General features: G+C 41.0%; 1 protein-coding gene across 1 annotated transcript in view; it reads right to left on the reverse strand.

Moving 5' to 3' along the window:
* oct2 (organic cation transporter 2) overlaps nucleotides 1-11,685 on the reverse strand; it is a 31,452-nt gene extending 19,767 nt beyond the window's left edge. Inside the window, 8 exon segments of the mRNA XM_042326241.1 lie at nucleotides 2,267-2,375; nucleotides 3,235-3,449; nucleotides 4,197-4,312; nucleotides 4,972-5,089; nucleotides 5,502-5,670; nucleotides 6,781-6,935; nucleotides 7,233-7,336; nucleotides 11,110-11,685. Of these exon segments, the coding sequence (XP_042182175.1) occupies nucleotides 2,267-2,375; nucleotides 3,235-3,449; nucleotides 4,197-4,312; nucleotides 4,972-5,089; nucleotides 5,502-5,670; nucleotides 6,781-6,935; nucleotides 7,233-7,336; nucleotides 11,110-11,541 (1,418 nt within the window). The 5' untranslated portion in view covers nucleotides 11,542-11,685.
* Nucleotides 11,686-16,833: the final 5,148 nt, after the last annotated feature.

Raw genomic sequence — 16,833 nt, forward strand, 5'->3', positions numbered from 1 at the left:
AACATCATGCTGTTGTGTGACTGCTGTCTTTCCATCAGCCCTATCCAATGGAGTAGTGGTGCTTTAACATCATGCTGTTGTGTGACTGCTGTCTTTCCATCAGCCCTGTCCAATGGAGTAGTGGTGCTTTAGCATCATGCTGTGTGTGACTGCTGTCTTTCCATCAGCCCTATCCAATGGAGTAGTGGTGCTTTAACATCATGCTGTTGTGTGACTGCTGTCTTTCCATCAGCCCTGTCCAATGGAGTAGTGGTGCTTTAGCATCATGCTGTGTGTGACTGCTGTCTTTCCATCAGCCCTATCCAATGGAGTAGTGGTGCTTTAACATCATGCTGTTGTGTGACTGCTGTCTTTCCATCAGCCCTGTGCAGTGGTGTAGTGGTGCCTGGAGATGTGGGTATACTCTAATTTTGTCAGAAATGTACCAAACGGTCATGTCCAATCAATGTCCAATCAATCATGGAGAGGTTCATGTGGACCTCCCTTGGAAAACCACTGTACTCGTGAACCTTGGAGGAAGACCAGCAGTGAGAGGTTCATGTAGAATGTAGCCCATAACAGAGAAAGGCCCCCTGAGTGAAAGATCCTGTGTTTTCCTATAGATTTGTCAGATTTTCACTCTCAAAATCACCATTTTGTTTTTATAGAAAAAATGCAAGCATTTCATGGTCTAAGTCCTCAACAATGCTTAAACCACATCAATCTGATTGGGTGGGCTTGTCAGGTCTTGACTCCCATTGGGTGGGCCTGTCAGGTTCTGGCTGATTTTGGCATGGAATGACATCGTTAGCCGGTAGGGTAGGAAAGACCTTTCAATTCATGATATCGACCAGTAAATGCTAACTAAGGCAACAATGGGGGTTGTAGACATGGATGGGCCTGGGTGGACACAGGCCCACCCAATGGGGACTCAGGACCTGGCAGGCCCACCCAATGGGGAGCCAGCCAGTAGGTGGGCCTGTCCGGTCCTGACTCCCCAGTGGGTGGGTCTGTCAGGTCCTGGCTGATTGACATCGATGTCATTCCATGCCCAAACCAGTTGAGAGCTGAACACTCTTGCTGCCTACAGATTCTGTTGAAACTAGGCTATGTGGATATATTCCACGTGCTTAGCGATTGGGTAAGCTACTTTGTGCACAATTTCTCTTTTGTACTACATAACTGATAAATCATACACCTCCACTACATTACTTTGATACACATCAGTAGGGATTAAGAAGTGAGTATACGCAATGCCCACTGAAAAAAAGTGGATATACGGTTATACCTTTGTATACCCTCTACTACACTGTCCCTTTCTGTTTTACAAAAAGTGCCCTCTCTTACATGAGTGCGCTGGTATTACGGATGCTGCCCTTTCAGAATCACTAACCTGTCACTTACTGAAGGCCTATAGGTTCGCCACTTCACAAACATGTCTATAATAGACAAAGCTGTTAAGATATTCATGTTTAAAGAAAGGTGTATATGTTTGGACTGGTGAGGCGGTTTTATGTGCTGACTGGAAAGAGTTTTTTACTCTGCTGGTCTCAGCTGATCTCGTGAAGAAATTGCGAGTCCTCATTTGCCCGAGAACGAGTCAAGACCGCATGACACCGAGACGAGACCGAGTCAAGACCACATGACACCGAGACAAGACCGAGTCAAGACCGCATGACACCGAGACGAGACCGAGTCAAGACCGCATGACACCGAGACAAGACCGAGTCAAGACCACATGACACCGAGACAAGACCGAGTCAAGACCGCATGACACCGAGACGAGACCGAGTCTAGACCGCATGACACTGAGACGAGACTGCATGACACCGAGTCAAGACCGCATGACACCGAGACAAGACCGACTCAGGACCGCATGACACCGAGACAAGACTGCATGACACCGAGTCAAGACCGCATGACACCGAGACAAGACTGCATGACACCGAGACAAGACCGCATGACACCAAGACAAGACTGCATGACACCGAGACAAGACCGCATGACACCGAGACAAGACTGCATGACTCTGAGTCAAGACCGCATGACACCGAGACAAGACTGCATGACACCGAGTCAAGACCGCATGACACCGAGACAAGACCGAGTCAAGACCGCATGACACCGAGACAAGACCGAGTCATAATGTGGTAACGAGACCGAGTCAAGACCGAGACAGGTCCCGAGTACTACAGCATTGACTACCAGTATGTAATCCAGGTTGTAAAAACGTTAGGGTTGAGCAGCATTAATTGAGTTTGATGTTATTATTTGGTTCTACTCTCACCTGAGAGGTGTTGGATACAGCTCAGAGTTGGCAAAATTGACCGTCTCAAATCCAATGGCGACAGAAAGCCTCCCAATGATTGCTATGGCTTTCTTCAGCCACAGATAGTCTATAGAAGATGAAAAGAGAAGGGTGAATAGATTAAACTACCCATCATATTTTAACGGCCAAATTAAGCAGAATGGTCATCCCAGAAATGTTGAGGATGGGAATACAACAGATAATCTCATAACGAAAGTAAACGATCAGAAATAAAGAGAGGAATTTAAAAACGAATAAAAGGGGGAAAAGCAACTCTCAGAATCCATCATTTTCAGTCTGAGCTTCACCATGTCAGTTATCATCAGAGTTGTGTAACTGAATTTTAATTGGTTCTTCACCATGTCAGTTATCATCAGAGTTGTGTAACTGAGTTTTAATTGGTTCTTCACCATGTCAGTTATCATCAGAGTTGTGTAACTGAGTTTTAATTGGTTCTTCACCATGTCAATTATCATCAGAGTTGTGTAACTGAGTTTTAATTGGTTCTTCACCATGTCAGTTATCATCAGAGTTGTGTAACTGAGTTTTAATTGGTTCTTCACCATGTCAGTTATCATCAGAGTTGTGTAACTGAGTTTTAATTAGTTCTTCACCATGTCAGTTATCATCAGAGTTGTGTAACTGAGTTTTAATTGGTTGACCTCCATGTCAGTTATCATCAGAGTTGTGTAACTGAGTTTTAATTGATTCTTCACCATGTCAGTTATCATCAGAGTTGTGTAACTGAGTTTTAATTGGTTGACCTCCATCTTCAGCTTGAAATGCCACCACCAGGAGCAACGTGGGATTGAATCCCACCCCAACCACTTCTCGCTTTCTCCTCTCTACAATAATATCTGCATTCTGAGCTTAATAATATCATAATGCAGAAAGTGGACAAGTCTCTATTCTCCTATTTTAAATAATACATTCAAATACCAACTCACCTACTGAGACGAAGGGCACTATGAGGCAGGCGACTCCTCCTATGAAGTTAGACACAGCCATGAGAGGTCTCCGTCCAACCCTGTCCACCAACAGGTAGAAGATGAGGCCTGTGGGCAGCTCCACGGCTGCAGAGATGAAGAAATCCCGGAAGATATTGTTTCCAGTGATCGCCAGGCGGAGAACCAACCCTTGGAAAACCACTGCGCTCGTGAACCTTGGAGGAAGACCAGCAGGGAGAGGTTCATGTGGAATGTAGCCCATGACAGAGACAGGGTGATGTTTTGGATTCATTGATCTGAGGACTTCATGTACAGATAAAGCATTATTTGATGGGCGTCACAGAACAGCATGCGGCACTCACCTGGCACAACATCATTTAATTACCATGGTGATGAGGAGGATGTGTGGCATTTGTTCAATTAAATGCAGTAAAATATTTTTCTCCAGTTGAGTGCAGCAATCATATGATACAAACTGCATCTGAATGCAGCCTAGTCTATTACAAATAAACTCTTTGAGTGGAACAGTAAACATCATATACAGTGCACATTCCATTTCAAATGTGTCTGGCACCAGCCATGACAGTTATTTGGTGTATGTGGTGAATTTTCTAAACTCTTAGTACAAACATCCAAACTGGTAAACACTTGTAACGAAACCCTTTTTACATTCAAAACCTTTCATTGTGCATTCATTTTGTTTGTAGACATCACCACACAACCATTGACAAAAATATATATATGTGTTGTGGATGGGATAGAGGAAAAGTCACAGGTTCAATCCCAGAGCTTGGCACTGGTTTAAATTTGTTCTGTCTCAAACCTTAACCCTTACCTTCAAAATTCAGGAATTAATGCCTAAACTTGACCTTCCAAATTTGACGTTTACCCCCGCACTGGACAAACGTTAAATACTTAAGTGAGACCGTGATATCTTGTTGCCCAGTTGGCTTGTCTCTTACCAAGCGTAGATGAGGATCAGAGTGTTTCTCCTCATGTTGGACGTCCTAAACAGATCCATGAATGACGGACGACTTATCTCTGCCTCCTGCTCCTGCTTCTCCTCCAGAGGATCAAACTGAAAAAAGACTGATATGTGATAAGTGATATGCCTGACGATATGCCTGATGATACCCCCCGTGTGTGTATCATTTTATGCTGACCAAAACCATACTCAGAAGAGAGCTCCCTAAAGCACAATAAGATGTTTCAGAAACTACTCCGAAGAGAGCTCCCTAAAGCACAATAAGATGTTTCAGACACTACCCCGAAGAGAGATCTATGAAGCACAACAAGATGTTTCAGACACTACTCTGAAGAGAGATCTATGAAGCACAACAAGATGTTTCAGACACTACAACGAAGAGAGCTCTATGAAGCACAACAAGATGTTTCAGACAATACTCGGAAGAGAGCTCTATGAAGCACAACAAGATGTTTCAGAAACTACTCCGAAGAGAGCTCCCTGAAGCACAACAAGATGTTTCAGACACTACTCCGAAGAGAGCTCCCTGAAGCACAACAAGATGTTTCAGACACTACAACGAAGAGAGCTCTATGAAGCACAACAAGATGTTTCAGACACTACTCTGAAGAGAGCTCTCTGAAGCACAACAAGATGTTTCAGACACTACAACGAAGAGAGCTCTATGAAGCACAACAAGATGTTTCAGACACTACTCTGAAGAGAGCTCCCTGAAGCACAACAAGATGTTTCAGAAATCAAAAGTAGGCAACCTCTCTAAAATTCTCAGGGACAGTTCTCTTATTGCACTTGGTAATGTTTTTAGCGATCCTCATAGCCTCTTTGGTTCTTCGTTGTGACAACAACCAGCGAGGAGATTCTGGAATGAGCCTGAAATGGAAAATATATTTTTATACTTTTATAATAATAATCAGCTTAATTTCATAGGTTTTACTCAAACCCCTGGACACCACACACTATAGGATCATCAAGGTAGATTGCATTTTTATAAAGTATAATTTTGCATTCCAATTTCATGTCATGTCACAATGGTTGGTGGGCAGAACAACAACTGTCACCTGTCAGCTGTGTGTGTGTGTGTGTGCGCGCGTGTGTGTGTGTGTGTGTGTGTGCGTGTGTGTGTGTATGCGTGTGCGTGTGCGTGTGCGTTTGTGTGTGCGTGTGTGTGTGTGTGTGTGTGTGTGTGTGTGTGTGTGTGTGTGTGTGTGTGTGTGTGTGTGTGTGTGTGTGTGTGTGTGTGTGTGTGTGTGTGTGTGTGCGTGCGGAAATATTGACATATTACCAAAAGTAAGTGATGAAGATGAAGCAGGGGAGACTCATGGCCAGCTGCAGGGTTTTCCAGGAGGGCAAGAATTATGCCAAGAGAGGTAGGATGGCCATCCCAGTGGAATAAAAGGTACGGGACAGCAATGAGACAAACTTCCGGTTGTTTGAGCCAAAGAACTCAATGACTATCAAAGACAAAAACAAGAAGGACCACAATAACAGAAACGTCAAAGCAGGAGCCGGTACAGAACGGAGCACAAAACCTCCCATATCATTCCTCTGAACACTAATATGGACGCTGACTTTCTACCTAAATACTGGAAGAACTTGTCCCGATTGGTATTTTTAAATCACCAATGAATGATCTTGAGACTGATTCCCTGACCTGTCAATGTTTTTCATTTGCTGTTTTTGATTTTGTTATTCTCTTGTGAATTCTATGGTTTTTACTAGATTACTTGTAGTTTTTCATGTTGTTTGTCTGTAATTCATGTTGTTTTGTCTGTAACGCTCTTGAAAAAGAGATTTTAAATCTCAATGAGCCCTTCCTGGTTAACTAAAGGTTCAATTTAAAAAATACATACAAAATAATAATAAAAAACCTTGTATGGTCTGTGTTCCTCTGTTCCTGTGTTCCTATTTTTCTGTGTTCCTATTTTTCTGTGTTCCTGTGTTCCCGTGTTCCTATTTTTCTGTGTTCCTATTTTTCTGTGTTCCTGTGTTCCTGTGTTTCTGTGTTCCTATTTTTCTGTGTTCCTGTGTTTCTGTGTTCCTATTTTTCTGTGTTCCTGTGTTCCTGTGTTTCTGTGTTCCCGTGTTCCTATTTTTCTGTGTTCCTGTGTTCCTGTGTTCCTGTGTTCCTGTGTTCCCGTGTTCCTATTTTTCTGTGTTCCTGTGTTCCTGTGTTCCTATTTTTCTGTGTTCCCGTGTTCCTATTTTTCTGTGTTCCTGTGTTCCTGTGTTCCTGTTTTTCTGTGTTCCTGTGTTCCTGTGTTCCTATTTTTCTGTGTTCCTGTGTTCCTGTGTTCCTGTTTTTCTGTGTTCCTGTGTTCCTATTTTTCTGTGTTTCTGTGTTCTGTTTTTGTGTTCCGTGATTTATAATTTTGCATATATTATTAATACATTTTTACTTTGTAAAAACAATACCCATGTGTTTCAGTGATGTTATGTGTGACTGCATTTCTAGTCAACAAAGAGCAGAGAACACCTCCTTTACATAGCAGTATTTCACATTTAATAAAGGCTGGATTCTGGTGCTTCCATACCAGTCACTGTGATTTCAATAAAGAACTCACTAAACACATAGCTGACTGTCCATGCTCCCTTGCAACAGAAGCCCTGGAGAACTCTGAAGAGCAGCAGCAGGGGGTAAGAGGGTGACAGCATCACAACTATCCCTGACACCCCCAGGCCAAACATAGACAGGATGAAACAGGGCTTCCTTCCAAACCTGTTGGAGGAGGAATAATGAAAGTGTAAGAATGCAACTGACATCATTTAAATGATTAAGTAGCATGTCAGAATAACTACTTTTAAGGAAAGGTAGGCTACTACTGCAGAAAGGCAGTAGTAGCCTACCTAACTGTGTTTTTACTCTGCTGCATAAGGGGAATGCTCCCATAATACCAATACAGGTTATATTGACAGTATTTATTTGCAGTATATAAACAGCTGCTTTGGTGGCATTTACATTGATTGATGCTATGTATTATTATCATCACAGTGTTGAAACAAAATGCTGGTGTACCTGTCTGCCAAGTATCCAGTGACAAAAGCACCAATGAAGAACCCTCCAGCCAGGGACACCTGAATCAAATCTGCAAGCCATGAATCCTCACACACTAAGGAAAACTGGGATAGATAAAGAAACGAGTAAATACATAGATAACATGATGTATATTGGTGACAAATGCACCTTTTATATTGCTGAGAAAACAGATCCTTGCTCAAGGGGGGGGGAGTCATGCTTAGTTTAAGATGAAGGAGTGACCCTTCTCACTGATGCTGACATGCTGTCAAATTATCAATGATAAATGTTGCACTTTAACTTTTGTTGGTATTTGAAGTTATCCTGAGTAATAGGATATTCAGTAAATATACCGACCATGCACTTGCAACAGATTGTAATTCATTAATTCCTGACCCTGACTTGGCTCTAGAAAATGTACCCTCTCTGGCAGATAAACACACCCCTTTTAAACAATTCAGAGTGAAAGATAGATCTAACTCTTAGTTATGTTCTGAGTTATCTGAGCTTATTCAGATGAGAAATCAGGCCTGGGACAAAGACTCTGTAGTGGACTGGTCATTTTTCAGACAATTGAGAAACAGATGTACTATCTCGATTATAAAAGCTAAATCAAGCTACTTTGAAAGCTCTATCTCTGACTCTGCTGGTGATCCTTCTAAATGTTAGAACACAGTAAATTGCACTAAAGTGTACAAATTCCTCTCCTTCCCTGCCTAAGCAAGTTTTGTCTGACGCTGGCATCATAACTGAGAAGAATGGGATGAGTGATGCTTTTAATCATCATTTTATCTCAGAAGTATTTTTATTTGAGAGAAACCGTGGTCTAATTGATGTTGGTCAGTCAATCGACTGCTCTTCCCACTCCCAGCCTCTAGCTGACTTGTCGGTTAACACGTCAACTTCTAGTGAATCTTTGTTTTCATTTCTGCAATTTACTTTTTGTGATGTGCTAGATGTCGTGCTTGTGACTGATGTATAAAAAAAATCCACTTGATCCGATATGCTTGATCCATTTTCGCTGCAGCTCTCTGCCCCCCTCATTGCTGAACCATTAACCCATTTATGATTTTTTAAATATTTTTTTGTATTTATTATGGGTCCTTGGCAAAAAAAATGATGGCTGCCTTGGCAAAAACCTATGTTGACAGAGCTCCAGAGTTCCTCTGTGGAGATGGGAGAAGCGTCCAGAAGGACCACCATCTCTGCGGCACTCCACCAATCAGGCCTTTATGGTAGAGTGGCCTATGCATATGTTATCATGTGTGTGTATAGTGTGTTCGTTATCGCTTGTGTGTATGCAAGTGTCTGTGTCTATGTTATCTTTAAAATCTATTCTAAATGTACACCAGTCAAGTTTTGGACCAGGTCATAGCACTATCTCTGCTGCAGCCCTAGTTATAAATGATGTGCTTAATTGTATGGATAAAGGGCAACATTCTGCTGCCCTCTTCATTGACCAGTCAAAGGCTTTGGATACTGATGATCACTCACTGCTACTTCAGAGGCATTTCTTAATTGGCCTAGACCAGGCTGCATGTAACTGGCTAATAAATTACTTGACAGACAGAACTCAATGCATATCTACTGATGGTGCTAAATCAGGTTTTCTGGATATTACAAAAGGTTTGGGTCCTTTACTTTTTAGACGAACAATATCGACATGTCTGTAAAAAAAAAAAAATCTGTGCAACTTCCAGCACGTGTTGACTGTGAACACTGAGGCAGTACCCGCTTTAAGTTACAGTTTTAACAGCTAACAAGTAGGCTACCGTGGCTATTTGATCGTAATGTAGGCATACCAGACTGGACTACCATCAAAAACTATAGAGAAAATGCATCCCATAATATTTTAACATGGAAATAGCTGTTCTATCATTCAGCCTACAGTAGCAGCCAGTGTGTGGTGTCCATGAGACTTTTGAAAAAGATATGCAGGGCTTGACATAAACCTGTATATACACTTGTCCTTTAGATAACGAGGGGACAGAAAATGTTGTTGTGTTGTTTGATGGAAGAAACCACAAGTATTACAGAGAATAAGACAAATTATTCTACCCTCTGCCTATTGGCTACTTAGTTTATTCAAGCCTGTTCCAAAATACAACACTGCCCCTTTAAGACAAAAAATATATATTCACCTGTACTGCTTTTCAAAGATGTCTAGAAATGCACGTTTTGTGCTCTTGAAGGAAGCAATCACTTCCATTGCTGACGACAAATTATATACAACTGAGCTAATAACTCACTAACTAGCAAAGGATATGAACAAAATGTGGACCTGTGGCTACATGCAGCTCTCTCTTTGATCTCATGACAAGCGCATCTACCTGCGACCGTTCCTGCTGTACAAGTAAAAGACACAGATCCATATATGGCAATGGACTATTTGCATAAAGGCCTACTGCAGCGCTGATTGGTTATTCCGCACGAGTCTGTGCACAGTACAACTGAGTCAGGTGCAATAGAATCCAACTCTGATGCGTTCTGCCTACAACAAAATATCTTGCATAGTTCGTTTTGTTTCGGTATGTTGTATTGAAAGAGAGGTTAATATTTTGTTGATTCGATCACACTTGTCACAGTTAAGAGAAACGTCGATAGTCTTAACTAACAGGGAAAACTCTAGAAAGTTGAGTGAAATTCAATCTGGTGCTTCTCTCTGTGGAGTGATATTTATTCTGTGCTCTGCACGGCAGTCCAAGGGGAGCTGCGTGGCAGTCTCGGTGCAGTAGTACTACATTAGTGAATATAGGTCTAGAGCACTATAAAAACAGTTCTGATGATTTGAGCATATGTACTTTGGATGGTGTCCATATTGATCATGTCCCTGGATAGATGAAAAGCTGTCTTTTAAAAAGCATATTGAGGGGTTAATAGAATATGACTTAAGTAAAAGTGAAAGTCACCCAGTAAATACGTCTAAAATGATTTGGTTTTAAATATACTTAAGAAGCTGAGAATAAAAATATTTTTCTATAGAAATAGGTTCTGCCTCTCGATAAGTAGTAGAATGCAGGTTATTCAGTCAAAGTTCCTATCTGTCCAAGACTACGACGACAGCATTTATCACAGGAGGTTGGTGGCACGTTCGTTTGTGAGGACGGGCTCGTGGTAATGGCTGGAGCGAAATTATTAGAACGGTATCAAACACACGGTTGCCATTCCATTTGCGACGTTCCAGGCATTATTATGAGCCATCCTCCCCTCATCATCCTCCACTGTCATCTATATGAACACAGTTGCTACTTCATTAAAGCTGTTAGATGCATTTTATCATAATACACTGCACTTCATTATGGGCAACAGTTTAGCACTCATCACTGCATTCTTGAAAGTTGGTTGTCCCTCTTTGATGTCGTGTAGGTTGATACATTGCTATGTTTTCCTTTACAAAAAAAATCCCACTGTACCTAACATCATCACTAAACTTTAGACATACTGGTTACCACCCCTGGTCTCAGGGATGGATAACTCTGGAAATTCCTTTGGTCTCTACTGAGTTCGGTAAATCAGCTTTCAGTTCTTGCATCATAATTGAGGAACAATCTTCAAAATGTCCTGAAATGTGCTGTTTTGATGCCTATAGGTCAATTCAGAAGGCTGATTGAGGACCTTTTTACTGATTAATATCTTTGTTTTTTATGACCATGTTTTTCTTTCTGCTTGCATTTTGTATTTAAATTGATGTGTGTATTTTCTGTAATTTAGTTCAGGGCTCATCTGTAAAATATACATTTAATCTCACTATGACTCCCTGATAAAATGAAGGTTAAATAAAAAGGAATTAATTCATTCATTCGTTCAATTATTTCTTAGTAGAATTTGAGCTCCTGAACTTCCAGACACAGCGGGGTTTTTTGAAGACCAAATTTACCTCTGAAACGATAGTAGTGCGAGACGGATCAAACACCCAGCCGCTATCGCACGCGACTACCGGTAACTGGGTGAGATTAGAAATCAAGGGCCAGTCGATGAAGTCACTGCAGTTGCTCTGGCTGCGGTTCCAGAACTTCCAGGCCACATCGAACCTCTGGCAGCGACTGTAGGTGCCCAATGCGCCCTGTCCCGACTCATCCAACAGCGGGACGGTGAGTTCACGCAGCTCCTTGTCTGTCCAGTCACATTCGTCCTGGATGTGCTCTGTCCCGGAGGTCCGGCACCAGTGCACGGGAGTGTTCCCCAAGAACACGACTCCTACGAGGACGAACGCGAAGGTCAGCACCGGCAGAGACCCGAGGACAGTGATTCTCCTTTGGTATGGTCCGTAATCTCCGATGTGGACGAGCAGGTCATCTAAATTCGGCATTGTTTTTATTTCTTTATCTTGGGTTGACAGATGTCACTGGTGGCGAGGAGGGCTCATCATCCTTTTAAAGAGAGGGTCAAGTAATTTGACAAGGCACTTCTTTTGTTCAAGTCAATCATTTGGTTAGGTTAACTCCATGCGTAATTGTACCTTACTACAGATGTTGAATCTTAATTGGATCACTCTGTTGCTGCTGATAATTGTCCTGCACAGCAGGAAATGCAAACTTCTAGTGTATTCAATGTTTAAAAATGCTTTTAAAGTTTGTAATTTCAACTTTGAAATGTCAGACTTGATTTGCCCTAACAAAATGTTAACAACCTGTAAAAAAAAAAAAAAAAAACATTTAATTGTAATAATTCACATTTCCTTTTTCTTCGGGATCATTTTCCTGCTGTAGCAAACTGGCTCAAATGAATATCCTACATATGTAGAAGTAGAGGTGGGGCTAGTCTAGAGACTTGTTCAAAGTCTCTCAAAGAGAAGGAGAAGACACTCAAGAAAGGGGCTTCATGATCTAAGCAGAACTGTGGGCTCAGTAGGCTAATGTAAATTGAACTTGATGTGTACAGATGTATGATCTTAACTTGATCACCCTGTTGCAGAACTTTTCTGCAGTGCAAGAAATGTAAAACTCGTAGTGTATTTGAGATTTTTTTTTTAAGATTCTGCAGGTTGTAATTTACACTTTGAAATTTCAGACTTGATTTTCCCCAACATAAATGTACATTAATTACAATCCACATAATAATCCTAATGTCCTGTTGCTACATTATTATTTTCCTGCTGTAGCAAACTGGCTCAAATTAAGGTCCTACATCTGTATAGGTTGACAGTCTGAAGTATTTTCTGCCTGTAGTTGACTTCAAGGGAGAGGCCATTTCTTGGTGCTCTGCCCATACACTGTACACTATGCAACATATATATGCAACATATTGCATTTAGCCTATATAACATGCAATATGTAACATGAACATTTTACAATATATGTGACAGAAATTATACAATAACGAGTTGAACATCAAATGAAAGTAAACGTATTCAGAGTCAAAAAATAATGCAGACTACAATATCCCCTCAGACTTATTTATTTCATAAAATAATTTTATAGAACAATTGACTAAATGTCACAACTTTCTTTAATTCAATATGTAAATGACAAGATAACTCACAAGAGTCCATTCGAAGCATTCAAAGGCTGTTTCAATGGGTAATCTTTACTATTTTTTTAGTTATTTTTTAATCCCCCTTCCACGCAGGAGGCCTTTTGTCTTTTGGTAGGCCATCACTGTAAATAAGAATTTGTTCTTAACTGACTTGGCTAGTTAAATAAAGGTTAAAAAATTAAAAATAAAAACAAATAAAAAATCTATCTCGTCTGTCCAGTTGCGCAACATTTCAAGAGAGATACGGACAGCTTGTTTATTTTCCTAACTTGGCCTTGAGTACCGGGGCACGGGACATAATAATAAGACAATCACAAGTCAATACATAACTGTTTTGAGGATTTGTACAGAATGTGAGATTGAATACAAATAAATGCAACCAAAAAAAACCCTTGAAGTTCATTTCCTTTTTGTCTTTCCTACACACTGCGTTGTCATGGTACCGAAACAAAACAAGGAACAATATTCCAGGACGATAATACATTTCTTTATTCGACAAGGACAAACCTCGCATGTTTACAAATGACACCCTATTCCCACATTAAATAGGTAATAAGGTGCCTGGTCAAAACTAGTGCACTAGGCTATAGGGAATAGTGTGACATTTGAGACAGCCCCTGTAGATAACATGGACGTTCAAAGGAGACCTTGTCCTCATATGAAGCTATGTGTTACCCATCTGGATGTAATAAACAGGACTCTTCATTTTGCATGACAGACCATACATGGGTCACTGCTCTTCAGCAGAGTTGCCCTTTTACTACATCTGGCTTTAATGGTCACAACTGTTATTAAAGTCTAAGTTTTATAACTTCTAGATCTTCTTTACATTAAAGGCAATAAAAGATCTGAGGACTCATTTTGAAAGTTGTGTGCTTTGACATATTTCAGATTCACTGAATTCACATTCTTTAAGATACAGCTGTCTTGAATATATCGTAAAGAATAGCGTGTCACTATAACATGCCCAGGTATACTGCTCTTCATAATACAATGTTTTATTAGTATTTTATACATAATGATCACACATACACAATCCGTGTCACAATTGTCTCAAGGCTTAAACATCCTTCTTTAACCTGTCTCCTCCCCTTCATCTACACTGATTGAAGTGGATTTAACAAGTGACACCAATAAGGGATCATAGCTTTCACCTGGATTCACCTGGTCAGTCTATGTAAATCAAATCAAATCAAATCAAATTTTATTTGTCACATACACATGTCATGGAAAGAGCATGTGTTCCGAATGTTTTGTCCACTCAGTGTATACTAATATACTTCTACTATTATTACGACGCTGGGCCAATTGTGTGCCACCCTATGGGACTCCCATAGGGATCACAGCTGGTTGTGATAGAGCCTGGAATCTAACCAGGGTCTGTAGTGACACCTCTACCACTGAGATGCAGAGATGCAGTGCCTTAGACCGCTGCTCCACCCGGGAGTATGTACTGCAGGTCTGTCTATAGGACTGTCCATATGTCCTCTACTGCAGGTCTGTCTATAGGGCTGTCATTATGTACTGCAGATCTGTCTATAGGACTGTCAGTATGTCCTCTACAGCAGGTCTGTCTATAGGACTGTCCATATGTCCTCTACAGCAGGTCTGTCTCTAGGGCTGTCAGTATGTACAGCAGGTCTGTCTAAAAGACTGTCCAAATGTCCTCTACAGCAGGTCTGTCTTTAGGGCTGTCAGTACGTCCACTACTCCAGGTCTGTCTATAGGGCTGTCAGTATGTACTACAGGTCTGTCTATAGGACTGTCAGTATGTACTGCAGGTCTGTCTATAGGACTGTCAGTATGTACTGCAGGTCTGTCTATAGGGCTGTCAGTATGTACTGCAGGTCTGTCTATAGGACTGTCAGTATGTACTGCAGGTCTGTCTATAGGACTGTCAGTATGTACTGCAGGTCTGTCTATAGGACTGTCAGTATGTACTCCAGGTCTGTCTATAGGACTGTCAGTATGTACTGCAGGTCTGTCTATAGGACTGTCAGTATGTACTGCAGGTCTGTCTATAGGACTGTCAGTATGTACTGCAGGTCTGTCTATAGGACTGTCAGTATGTACTGCAGGTCTGTCTATAGGACTGTCAGTATGTACTGCAGGTCTGTCTACAGGACTGTCAGTATGTACTGCAGGTCTGTCTATAGGACTGTCAGTATGTACTGCAGGTCTGTCTATAGGGCTGTCAGTTTCTCTACAGCAGGTCTGTCTATAGGGCTGTCAGTATGTACTCCAGGTCTGTCTATAGGACTGTCAGTATGTACTGCAGGTTTGTTTATAGGGCTGTTAGTATGATCTAAACAGCAGGTTTTGCACACACCTACTCATTCAAGGGTTTTTCTTTACTTTGACTATTTTCTACATTGTATAATAATAGTGAAGACATCAAAACTATGAAATAACATGTGGAAACATGTAGTAACCAAAAAAGTGTTGAACAAATCAAAACTTATTTTATATTTGAGATTCTTCAAAGTAGCCACCATTTGCCTTGATGTCAGTTTTGCACAGTCTTGGCATTCTCTCAACCAGTTTCATGAGGTAATCATCTGGAATGCATTTCAATTAACAAGTGTGCCTTCTTAAAAGTTAATTTGTGGAATTTATTTCCTTCTTAAAGCGTTTGAGCCAATCATTTGTGTTGTGACAAGGTAAGGGTAGTATAGAGAAGATAGCCCTATTTGGTAACAGACCAAGTCCATGTTATGGCAAGAAAAGCTCAAATAAGCAAAGAGAAATGACAGTCCATCATTACTTTAAGACATGAAGGTCAGTCAATACGGAAAATTTCAAGAACTTTGAACGTTATGATGAAACTGGCTCTCATGAGGACCGCCACAGGAAAGGAAGACCCAGAGTTACCTCTGCTGCAGAGGATAAGTTCATTAGAGTTACCAGCCTCAGAAATTGCAGCCCAAATAAATGCTTCACAGAGTTCAAGTAACAGACACATCTCAACATCAACTGTTAAGAGGAGACTGCGTGAATCAGGCCTTCATGGTCGAATTGCTGAAAATAAACCAATAAGAAGAAGATACTTGCTTGGGCCAAGAAACACGAGCAATGGACATTAGACTGGTGGAAATCTGTCCTTTGGTCTGATGAGTCCAAATTTGAGATTTTTGGTTCCAACCGTCATGTCTTTGTGAGAGGCAAAGTAGGTGAAAGGATGATCTCCGCATGTGTGGTTCCCACTGTGAAACTTGGAAAAGGAGGTGTGATGGTGATTTATTTAGAATTCAAGGCACACTTAATCAGAATGGCTACCACAGCATGCTGCAACGATATGCCATCCCATCTGGTTTGCACTTAGTGGGACTATCATTTGTTTTTCAACAGGACAATGACCCAACACACCTCCAGGCTGTGTAAGGGCTATTTGACCAAGGAGAGTGATGGAGTGCTGCATCAGATGACTTGGCCTCCACCATCCCCCGACGTCAACCCAAATTGAGATGATTTGGGATGAGTTGGACCGCAGAATGAAGGAAAAGCAGCCAACAAGTGCTCAGCATATGTGGGAACTCCTTCAAGACTGTTGGAAAAGCATTCCAGGTGAAGCTGGTTGAGAGAATGCCAAGAGTGTGCAAAGCTGTCATCAAGGCAAAGGGTGGCTACTTTGAAGAATCTCAAATCTCAAATATATTTTTTATTTGTTTAACATTTTTTTGGTTAATACTACATGATTCCATGTTGTTTCACAGTTTTGATGTCTTCACTATTATTCTACAATGTAGAAAATGTTTAAAAAATAAAGAAAAACACTTTAATGAGTAGGTGTGTCCAAACTTCTGACTGGTACTGTATATCAGCCTACTCCCAGCTGTATAAAGTCCTCAACAACATTCTGCATTTCCTTACATGTAGAGAGAGATAGAGAGCAATAACAGTAGATAATCTGTGTAACTTCTGTGTGTGCTGTTCAAAGGTTAATATAATGTGATGAATGAGAAAGTTGATTATTACTACATGCATTGGCTCTAATAAAGTTGATCTCACAAAGGTGTTTACATTCAAAGTTAATGGTTCTCATTAGGAAAGGTAGCTATGCTAGATGTCTTACTGGTAGTTTCTCGTCCATAGTTCCTCAGCTTCCTTTTTCTTGTTCAAGGAGGCT

Source organism: Oncorhynchus tshawytscha, linkage group LG08 (assembly GCF_018296145.1).
Source record: "Oncorhynchus tshawytscha isolate Ot180627B linkage group LG08, Otsh_v2.0, whole genome shotgun sequence".
In the NCBI taxonomy this organism is placed as follows: Eukaryota; Metazoa; Chordata; class Actinopteri; order Salmoniformes; family Salmonidae; genus Oncorhynchus; species Oncorhynchus tshawytscha.